The sequence below is a fragment of the Oncorhynchus kisutch genome, linkage group LG5, assembly GCF_002021735.2.
Source record: "Oncorhynchus kisutch isolate 150728-3 linkage group LG5, Okis_V2, whole genome shotgun sequence".
NCBI classification, from domain to species: Eukaryota; Metazoa; Chordata; class Actinopteri; order Salmoniformes; family Salmonidae; genus Oncorhynchus; species Oncorhynchus kisutch.
This window is the reverse complement of record NC_034178.2, coordinates 64523307-64534898: the sequence shown is the minus strand read 5'-3', so window position 1 is coordinate 64534898 and position 11592 is coordinate 64523307. Positions and strand designations below refer to the sequence as shown.

General features: G+C 42.2%; 1 protein-coding gene across 1 annotated transcript; it reads left to right on the top strand.

Moving 5' to 3' along the window:
• Positions 1-7335: 7335 nt before the first annotated feature.
• LOC109891414 (ADP-ribosylation factor-related protein 1) lies at positions 7336-11327 on the top strand. Its single transcript, XM_020483924.2, has 7 exons — positions 7336-7958; positions 8067-8154; positions 8266-8348; positions 8488-8569; positions 8979-9049; positions 9693-9793; positions 10280-11327. Exons 1-7 carry the CDS (start codon positions 7866-7868, stop codon positions 10365-10367), a joined length of 606 nt encoding a protein of 201 aa, XP_020339513.1. The 5' UTR covers positions 7336-7865; the 3' UTR covers positions 10368-11327.
• Positions 11328-11592: the final 265 nt, after the last annotated feature.

Genomic DNA, 11592 nt, shown 5'->3' with positions numbered 1-11592 from the left:
CTTACCTTTTTTGCTATATCAGTTGAGGATTTGCTTGACGCAGTGGAAAAGCGGCTTCCACAAGAAACTAAAATCCCATCAATAGAGTGGATAAGACAGCAGTTTACACCCAAGCATTGCTCCTGTGAGTGGGCCAGTTCTAGCAGCTGCCGACCATGGTTACCACATCAGTAGACTTGTACCATCTATTATGTTGATCCCAGCATCTCCATCTAGTTCATTCTATGATGGGAACGTTCATGTCACTGTCAAGGACAAGGTTTTCCAGCCATCCAGCCACCTTCAACACACAATGGAAAATCTCAGCATCCTCAGAGGAGAGAACTACAGTGAAGATGTGTCTCTCAACAAGTCAATCTTGATCATTCAATCTGATGGTGGGCCAGACCACAGGACTTATGCCTCTGTTCAAGCATTCCACACACTCCTGTTTGTTCAACTGGATCTTGACATGCTTATCACTTGTAGAACAGCATCAGGTGACAGCTGGGCCAACTCTGCCAAGATAATTAATTCCCTTCTAAACTTGGGGTTTCAGGGAACAGTCCTGGCTAGTTAGAAGATGGAAGAATCAAATGAGAAGCGTGTGAAGAAGTGAGGCACAATGACAAGCCTACATGAAACAGCCACCAAACAACCAGACATGAAAGAGGCTTTTGAAAAGCGTATGCATCCTGTTGCAGCTCTTGTGATTGGTCGGTTTGAGCGCCTGGAAAGGAACACACGTAGGAGTACATCAGCCCACAACACAGGAAGAAATTGCCAATATTTCACAACAATTCAACATCATTGATACAAAAGTTTACATGATGCATGACCTCAGCAGAAAAGACCTTCACAAGGAACAGTACAAGCAATTCCAGGAAAGACATTTCAAAATGTCACTATACATGGTACAGATCAATAAATGCGAGGGAGAAGATCCATGCTGGTACTGTTTAAGGAATCCTTCATGCTTGCCAGAAGAACAATTTAAGAAATGAAGGTTTGTGCCTGATCAAACATTGACTTCAGACAGACGTGAGTACCAGACATTTGATTATCTGTACAGCTTGGACACCACTGACAAGGATAGGCCTTCTCTGATGAGAAATATAGAACATGTAAAAAGGAGTGCTGCCATGATCAGTGGAAAGGTGAAAGCTACCATCAACTGTGTTGAATGTGAGAAACCAAGGTGCTTGTATGCCAAAATAAAGCTGTTTAAAGAAGAACAGAAAGCGGTCCCAACGCATTCGCATTCTGAGCACACACCTTTGAGGGGCCTCTGTGTTGAGGGTCAGCGAAGTGGAGGTATTGTTTACTAACTTCACCACCTGGAGCGGCCCGTCAGGAAGTCCAGGACACAGTTGCACAGGGCGGGGCTAAGACCCAAGGCCCCGAGCTTAATGATGAGCTTGGAGGGTACTAGGGTGTTGAAGGCTGAGCTATAGTCAATGAACAGCATTCTTACATAGGTATTCCTCTTGTCCAGATGTGACTGGACAGTGTGCAGTGCAATGGCGATTGCATCGTCTGTGGATTTATTCGGCCGCTATGCAAATTGAAGTTGGTCTAAGGTGTCAGGTAAGGCAGAAGTGATATGATCCTTAACTAGCCTCTCAAATCACTTCATGATGATAGAAGTGAGTGCTACGGGGCGAAAGTAATTTAGTTCAGTTACGTTTGCTTTCTTTGGTACAGGAACAATGGTGGGCATCTTGAAGCAAGTGGGGCAGCAGACTGGGATAGGGAGAGATTGAATATGTCCATAAACACTCCAGCCAACTGGTCTGCGCAAACTCTGAGGACGAGGCTAGGGATGGCGTTTGGGCCGGCAGCCTTGCGAGGGTTAACACGTTTAAATGTCTTACTCACGTCGACCACGGAGAACGAGAGCCGACAGTCTTTGGGAGCGGGCCGCCTCGGTGGCACTGTGTTATCCTCAAAGCGAGCGAAGAAGGTGTTTAGCTTGTCCGGGAGCAAGACGTCGGTGTCCACGACGTGGCTGGTTTTCCCTTTGTAATCTGTGATTGTCTGTAGACCCTGCCATATACGTCTCGTGCCTGAGCCGTTGAATTGAGACTCCACATTGTCTCTGTACTGACATCTTATGGAGGGAATAACTACACTGTTTGTATTCAACCATATTCCCAGTCACCTAGCCATGGTTAAATGCAGTGGGTCGCGCTTTCAGTTTTGTGCAAATGCTGCCATCTATCCACGGTTTCTGGGTAGTCACAGTGGGAACAACATCCGCTATACACTTCCTGATGAACTCAGTCACCGTGTCAGTGTATACGTCGATGTTATTCCCAGAGGCTACCTGGAACATATCCCAGTCCGCGGGATCAAAACAATCTTGAAGCATGGATTCTGATTGGTCAGACCAGCTTTGAATAGACCTTAGCACGGGTACTTCCTGTTTGAGTTTCTGCCTATAGGAAGGGATGAGCAAAATGGAGTCATGATCTGATTTGTCAAAGGGAGGGCCTTGTGGGCATTGCGGAAGTTGAAGTAGCGGTGGTCGAGTATTTTAGCAGCACGAGTACTACAGTCAATGTGTTGATAGAACTCTGGTTGCGTTTTCCTCAAATTTGCTTTGTTAAAATCCCCAGCTACAATAAAATGCGGCCTCAGAATATGTGGTTTCCAGTTTGCACAAAGTCCAGTGTAGTTCCTTCATGGCCGTCGTGGTATCGGCTTGAGGGGGAATATACACGGCTGTGACTATAACCGAAGAGAATTCTCTTGGGAGGTAATATGGTCGGCATTTGATTGTGAGGTACTCTAGGTTGGGTGAACAAAAGGACTTCAGTTTCTGTACGTTACCACAATCACACCATGAGTAGTTAATCATGAAACATGCACCTCGCCATTCTTCTTCCTGGAGAGTTCTTTATTCCTGTCTGCGCAATGTACTGAGAACCCAGCTGGCTGTATGGACGGGAAAGGTCTATCCGGAGAGAGCCATAAATTCCGTGAAACAGAGTATGTTACTGTCCCTGATGTCGTTCTGGAAGGAGATCCTCGCCCTGAGCATATCTACTTTATATCTACAGAGACTGAACATTAGCAAGTAATATACTCGGAAGCGGTGGATGGTGTGCACGTCTCCTGAGTCGGACTAGAAGTCCACTCCGAATACCTCTTCTCAGCCGCTGGCATCTTGGAGCAGCCCCTGGGTTAAAATAAATTGCCCTGGGGGGTACGAACAAAGGATCCAATTCAGGAAAGTAGTATTCCTGATCGTAATGCTGGTGAGTTATCACCGCTTTGATATATAAAAGTTATTTCCGGCTGCATTTAATAACACAAAAACAATTCTGGGCTAATAATGTAAGAAATAACACGCAAAAAATGTTTGAGCATAGAGTGAGATTATATTGGAGTGAAGTAGGGAACTTTAAAAAAGTTACTTAAAAAAAAATGTATGTTTAAAAATGTATGAATTCCAGAAAGTCAGAACAGCCAGGCATCCTGTCAAGGCAGGCATCCTGTGAAAGCAAACATCCTGTCTAGGCGAGGAAAGGTGGGTGCTGAGAAAGCACATTCTGAGCGATGGCTGCATAAGGTGTTAACCACTGAATGCGTCATCGGAGCAGGTGTTAGTTAGCCTCAATGAGTTAGCAGAAAGAGACATGGAGGGTTTAAAAGAGCCATGAATTTTGGGAGAGGTAAAACTCTTTGAGCTTGCTAGAAGAACCTGTCAAATGCTGGAAGATTTTTCTATAGCTTTTTAAGAATTAAATTAATTTAGATTTTTCTACATTTTGTTACATTACAGTCTTATTCTAAAATGGATTAAATACAATCAATTCCTCAGAAATCTACACACAATATCCCATAATGATACCCCATAAGTAACTTATTTACATTAGTATTCAGGCACTTTGCTATGAGATTTGAAATTGAGCTCAGGTGCATCCTGTTTCCATTGAACATCCTTGAGATGTTTCTACAACTTGATTGGAGTCTACCTGTGGTAAATTCAATTGATTGGACATGATTTGGAAAGGCAAACACTTGTCTATATACGGTCCCACACTTGACAGTGCATGTCAGAGCAAAAACCAAGCCATTGGATCAAAAGAATTGTCAGAAGAGCTCCGAGACAGGATTGTGTCGAGTCACAGATCTGGGGAAGGGTATCAAAACATTTCTGCAGCATTGAAAGTCCCCAAGAACACAGTGTTCTCCATCATTCCTAAATGGAAGAAGTTTGGACCACCAAGACTCTTCCTAGAGCTGGCTGCCCATCCAAACTGAGCAATTGGGGGAGAAGGACCTTGGTCAGGGAGGTGACCAAGAACCCAATGGTCACTCTGCCAGAGCTCTAGAGTTCCTCTGTGGAGATAGAAAAACCTTCCAGAAGGAAAACCATCTTTGCAACACTCCACCAATCAGGCCTTTATGGTAGAGCGGCCAGACGGAAGCCACTCCTCAGTAAAAGGCACATGACAGCCTGCTTGGAGTTTGCCAAAAGGCACCTCAAGACTCTCAGACCATGAAAAACAAGATTCTCTGGTCGGATGAAACCAAGATTGAACTCTTTGGCCTGAATACCAAGCGTCACATCTGGAGGAAACCTGGCACCATCCCTACGGTAAAGCATGGTGGTGACAGAATTATGCTGTGGGGATGTTTTTCAGAAGCAGGGAATGGGAGACTAATCAAGATCGAGGGAAAGATGAACGGAGCACAGTACAGAGAGATCCTTGATGAAAACCTGCTCCAGAGTTCTCAGGACTTCAGACTGGGGTGAAGGTTCACCTTCCAACAGGACAACGACCCTAGGCACACAGCCAAGTCTTTGAATGTCCTTGAGTGGCCCAGCCAGAGCCCGGACATGAACCTGATCAAACATCTCTGGAGAGACCTGAAAAAAGCTGTGCAGCAATGCTCCGCATCCAACCTGACAGAGGTTGAGAGGATCTGCGGAGAAGAATGGGAGAAACTCCACAGATACAGGTGTGCCAAGCTTGTAGTGTCATACCCAAGAAGATTTGAGGCTGTAATCACTGCCATAGTTGCTTCAACAAAGTACTGAGTAACGGGTCTGAATACTTTTTCAATGGGAAAAGTGGGCCATTTTGAGTCTGTAATCGAACCCACAAATGCTGATGCTCCAGATACTCAACTAGTCTAAAGAAGGCCAGTTTTATTACTTCTTTAAACAGCACAACAGTTTTCAGCTGTGCTAACATAATTGCAAAGGGTTTTCTAATGATCAACTAGCCTTTTAAAATTATAAACTTGGATTAGCTAACAAAACATGCCATTGGAACACAGGAGTGATGGTTGCTGATAATGGGCCTCTGTACACCTATGTAGATATTCCATTAAAAATCTACACTATATTTCTCATCAATTTGATGTTATTTTAATGGACAAAAAAATGTGCTTTTCTTTCAAAAACAAGGACATTTCTAAGTGACCCCAAACTTTTGAATGGTAGTGTATATTTTTGTTATTGTACATCACCTCATTGATGGAAGTGTGCTGAAGTAGCTTAGCTGAGTTTTTAGATGCCATCTTAAGTGACTTTATACAGTTGTAGAACGTAGTAGACGTTTTTTCTTGTTATTAAATATTGTGCTTCTCATAAAATTATAAAAGACAAAGAATATTTTATTGGCACACCCCGATAAGGGTTTAGTTAAGGGCACTGAAGGGGTCTATCAATTTAATTTACTGTTGATGTTTGCCTGTCATTGATTGGTGATATTGATTGATTGATTGATTGATCGTGGATTTTTTTGTTTCTGGAATTTTGAATAAACCTGCTTTATTGTTCTGTCACCATGTATGTGCATGTCGATTTACTCTAGGTTTCTGAAATAGACCTGATTAATTGAGGATTTTTTTGCATCTGGTTAATTAGTCTGTCGGGGGCCCGAGTGGCTGGTATAAAGGAACCTAACCTGAGACCCAACTATAGGTACTGAGTGCATTGGTAGGAGTTGTAAGGAGGGGTGTCTCTGGGCTAAGGCCAACCCAGAGGAGGGCGACCTGCTTATAGTGTGCTGAAGCGGAAGCTCTGGCCAGGACGATCCTGAGAAGGTGGCGAGTTTATAGGTTCAGGGTGAGGGAGCGTAGGCACTCGACTCCGGAGATAGGCAACTTTACTGTAAGGCCCTTGCTGTTGAGTATGAAGAACTGTCCCTAGCTGTATGCTAGCTCAGTGGTAAGGCAGAGCGGCATCTATCAGATCTGTAGGTATTAATGAGGGTAATAACTGACCTGCTATTGAGTAGGCAGGGGCGAGTTTAATTGTTCATCCTGCAGAGGTGGTATTTCAGCTTCGACAATACCCATAAAACCTAGCGATCAAACAGGGAAATCATTTCCCCACCATCCTCTTTTCCCTTAAATAAGGGTGGTGTTTCATGTAGGCTTACCCTGGCGTGATGTTTTGATAGCAATGTAAATCTGTGATTTATCAACATATTCGGCTATATTTACTTTCAGATTCGAAAATGCTAATTAGCATCAAAGTAGATATCATGAAAGACTACAAATCCCTGCAAGCTCCTGCACGTTCTCTCCGGCTGACACCTTTGTTAACAGGTATCAATGTCAATTAATGTATTAATGTCAATTTAAACCTTGCACAAGACATTTCACAGAATTGTCCATTTAAATTTAAATGTAGCTAACTTATTCATTACTAAAATTAGCTAACATTAGATAGTTAATCCAGAGATTCTTACCGTTGCCTCGATTCGTCAATCTTGCCCAGATTATTATGGTATTTGGGGGCTCCCGAGCAGTGCAGCAGTCTAAGGCACTGCATCTCAGTGCTAGAGGCGTCACTACAGACCCTGGTTTGATTCTAGGCTGTATCACAACCGGCTGTGATTGGGAGTCCCATAAGGCGGCGCACAATTGTCCCAGCGTCGTTAGGGTTTGGCCAGGGTAGGCAGTCAATGTAAATAATAATTTGTTTTTAACTGACTTGCCTAGTTAAATAAAGGTTAAATACAAATTGGTAGTTCTTTATGATAGCCACATTAGCAGCTAATTAGCATTTCATTTTCCGGGGGTCAATACAGGTGAATATATTGACCAGGGTAAGCCTACACAAAACACAGCCCTTATTTTAAGTGTTTCTAAAATCCGCTACTGGAAAAATGAATGGTGGAAAACCATTTTCTTGTTTCTTGTTTGACTGCTAAGTTTTATGGGTATTATTACTCATAATGTGGTACTTTATAATAGCAATGTGGTAAAAACTGTGGTAATGTGGTAAAAACTACAAACGTGTAACTTTTTGCTGCGTACGTCCTAAAGCCACACGCATTATGGGCAATTAGTGGTCAGTTGCTATTTAATTTGCCACAAGACAACAAGTCCCACAATGCATTGCTTTTGTGCCTTCATAAATTCAGGTGGCCACCGTGTTTACTAAAATGAGACTAGATAAAATACGATACCGCTGTCAAAGTAAATATAGCATGATGTCATGTTGTTGAGCTAGCTAGCGTGCCCTTGATCTCCTTTTGCGATTTGTGAGTTGCTGAAATTGTCCGCTAGCAAATATCTGTTTATACTCGTCAGCGGCATTAACGAGATATACAGCTATAAAAGTTAGCATTAGCAAGCTACTGTAGTTAGCCAAGTATTTATGCCTTGATTGGCGCATTAGTTATATTTTACTTTAGTGTTTGGTGTCAAGTCAGCTAGCTAGTATCGATTACGAACTAGTAACGTTAGCTAACGTGCTTGCTTCAAACCACAGGTAACGTTAGCTAGCTAAACAGCTAGTCAGGTAACAGTTAGCTAATTCGACTTGCTAACTCTGGCTAGCCTCACAGCTGGATCTTTCCACGATGTGAGTTGGTGCTCGCCTTGCGCATCAGCTAGTGTTTGTTTACAATCCTAAGATGTACACCTTATTATCTGGTCTGTACAAATACGTGTTCCAGAAGGACGAATACTGCATCTTGATCCTAGGACTGGACAATGCAGGAAAAACGGTTAGTCTATTAGTTAGAAGAGCAGGTTGATATTACTGTTTCTTTGTCTCTTTGTTGGAGAAAGTGCTGCTGCTTGTTTGATTAGGCATGTCTTTCCTACACACACAGACCTTTCTGGAACAGACTAAGACCAAGTTCAGTAAGAACTACAAGGGAATGAATTTGTCCAAAATCACCACTACAGTTGGGCTTAACAGTAAGTAGCCAACCAGCAAGACCGACATTGTTGTGTTGCATTCAATTGTAGTACATTGCTTTCCATGAGTTCATGCAATTGTAATATGTTCTGCTACTCTCTCCTCACAAGTCGGCACAATTGATGTGGGCAAGGCTCGTCTAATGTTCTGGGACCTTGGTGGTCAAGAGGAGCTTCAGTCGTTGTGGGACAAAGTGAACACCACTATCAAATTACACACACTCAAAATAAATTATATCTAGCATGATGTAATATGCTTCATTATCTGTCAACTGATTACATTGATTTGAGGTTGATTGCTGAAACATGGCTTTGTGAACTTTGAATTCACAGTACTATGCTGAGTCCCACGGAGTGATCTATGTGATAGACTCCACCGATGAGGAGCGCCTATCAGAATCAAAAGAGGCCTTTGGTGAGTTTCTAACTAGGTTGTCCAAGGCATTTGGTGAAAAATGTCAACAAGGCTTATGGACTTATCTTTGTCATGGGCTACAGTCCGATTCACTTCCTGAAGTGTACACTTGTTCACTCCATATCATAGCTGTCAAAGGAATGGACTGGTGTGAGAATATGGTAGAAACTCCTTAGGCACTGCTTACACCAATCAAATGACTTTAAAGGGATAGTTCACTCAAACTGTCAATTAGTATTTTGTTCATTAGTTTACTCTTAATACAATCCCAACGCAATGACCTTTTCAAGATAGAGCACTTTCAGTACAGAGCAGAAACTGTTGAGAGGCTGTCAGCAGATCCACTCATAAGAGAAGGGTAGAGAATTTAACCTTAGCTTGGACTGACAGTTCTGTTTTCTTTTTCCAGAGAAAATGATCAGCAGTGAGGTTTTGGAAGGTGTGCCTCTCCTGGTGCTCGCCAACAAGCAGGATGTGGAGGTATTACAGTCCTGTCTGGTTGTTTTGAAATCACGAGTAGCCCTGTCTAAACTGACCACGTCTTGTATAAACAAAATATAACGAGGCCTGTTAAAGAAATTGTTTTGCCTCTATGATCCATCCCTCATGCACACCTTGGTAGATGACAAAAACAGTGTTTAACATACTATATGTTGCCAAGCTCAGCATAATGCATAATTTTTTTAACTCTTTGAAATTCAGCCTGGCAGTTAGACGCAAGCCAGCAACAGGAGAGTTAACAGTTTGAAACCCGGGTCTGACAGGAAAAATCTGTGGGAAGTGAGCCGGCAACCAGAGGGTTGCTGGTTTCAAATCCTAGATGCCATTTGCCTGCTGTTGTACCCTAGAGCATGGCACTTAACCCCCCACTACAACAGCTCCCAGGGCGCCCAGTATGGTAGCCCCCTGCACCTCTCCAAAAACCTATGTGTATGTATGCTTGTCTTTCAGAGGGTTTGGATTAGAAGTGGAAGTCATATTTCAGCTGGACTGTGTGTGTCTTTGACCAATAAAGTGATCTTAATCTAAATCCATGTGATTAGGGTACAGATGGGTGAATTCTCTCTTAGAAGATCCTCTAGGATTGTATTCCTTTAGGCTTATGTTTTTGTTTCTCCCCTAGAACTGCATGTCTGTGCCAGACATCAAAACTGCTTTTAGCGACTGTGCTCCAAAGATTGGGAAAAGAGATTGCCTGGTGCAGCCTTGCACAGCCCTAACAGGGTAAGAACAGAGTCCGCATTACTCTGTTGTATATTGGGTCTGATTTGAGAACTCCATTAGGTGTGTGTGTGTGTCTGGCCATAGGAGTGGTTAAGTTACTTTCTGAATGTAATCCGTTAGTTACAAGTTACCTGTCCAAAATTGTAATCAGTAATGTAATTTTGGATAATCCAAACTCCGTATCATCATTGTATTACTTTGAGTTATTTCTGGATTACTTTCCCCTGAAGACAGAAAGCATCCCCACAAACATCCTTTCAGAGTTTAAAAGTTCTCCAAGAAGTCATCTAGTTTTTCATCTCTGTAATCTGATTACAATATTTTAGCTGGTAACGTAACTGATTAATTTGTTTAAAAAAAAAATTGGTTTCTGTCTCTGTGCACAAATTAATTGTATATCATCATTGCTCAAAGAACAGCTGTACTCTTTGCTGATAATGAATTATTTATCAGACGGGGTTAATGAAGGGATTAATTCTCTCTTAGGCAGGGGGTTAACGAAGGCATTGAGTGGATGGTGAAGTGCGTCATCAGAAATATTCACCGGACACCGAGACAGAAGGACATCACATAGAACAAGCCATGACCTTCCCAACTCCAGAGTTCCCACAACCAGGATGTATTCATTTGGCACCAAATGGTAGAAAACAGACTGAAACAGGGAGGGACTATATGGACTTACTGTCTAATATGAACCGTTTGATTGAAATGCAACCTTAATGAATATGAATGACCCAGGTGTCCCTTTTACTACAATGTGACTTCCAGAAACCGTGATGAACTCTACCCAAGCCCCAGCTCCATGTCCTCTTATTTGGGTGCTCTGAACTCATTTAGTTTTCAGATGCAGCTTAGCGTCAAGGGGATACAATTGGGGAAACAATTGATTATTGTGTATTATTTGGATATGTACCTTGAGGTGTAAAGCTTTTGAAGGCTTTTTCCTTTTGGCCTCTGCTAATGTGTGTCTTTCTGATCAAACTATTATAGTGTCATCGTGTCGTTAGTTTCTCCCTGGCTCTAAGTACCTCCCTTCAGTAATATAATTCCAGGACCTCTGTTCATAAAGCATCTCTGAATAGGAGTACTGATCTAAGATCAGTTTAGCCTTTTAGATCATAAAGAATCAGATTTTATATGGATTATATTACTCTCAACCCAATTAGGCTTAGTAGTCTCATTTAACGGTCAAGAGGATGAAACATGACAACTTTATGATTCATATTATGCAAAGACACTACATGTAATGGAATTGTACATTGTAACAGAGGGTCAACAATATATTCATAGACGGGAAATAGTAGTTTTCGAGTTTGCAATGCTGTGTATGGTTGAGTACCAAATGGCACCCCATAGTGCTCTGGTCAATAGTGCACTGTATAGGGAATAGGATGCCATTTGCGACTCGCCTTCTCTTTTTACTCGGTCAGTCTAACCTGGTGACATATGTAAAGTAATGCCGATGATCAGGCTGAAAACGTATTTTAATTACAGTATGAAGAAGATTATGTAATAAACATTTCAGAACAGTTAACTGTTGTTTGACTTGACCTTTGGTTCTTAGATTTCCGTTGGTGTGAGGAATCATGTATAGAATGTCAGCAGTTTTTATTTTTATGGAGATCGGAAATTCCGGTTCCTTTATTATATTCTTTCTGAGACAGACCACTAGGAAGGTAGAGTGGGATACACATGAAGAGGGGAAAACCGACATGATGGGATTCAAAGCCTAGTCACCAGGGTAATGGTAATACTTTATCAGTTGAAGTTAGTTGATTTTTCATCAGAATGTTCTTACT

Excerpts from the sequence above, each read along its gene's own strand:
- LOC109891414 (XM_020483924.2), top strand. The coding sequence starts at position 7,866 with ATGTACACCTTATTATCTGGTCTGTACAAATACGTGTTCCAGAAGGAC. Across the intron at positions 7,959-8,066 it reads TGGACAATGCAGGAAAAACG|ACCTTTCTGGAACAGACTAA; the intron begins GTTAGTCTATTA and ends CTACACACACAG. Across the intron at positions 8,570-8,978 it reads AGAATCAAAAGAGGCCTTTG|AGAAAATGATCAGCAGTGAG; the intron begins GTGAGTTTCTAA and ends TTCTTTTTCCAG.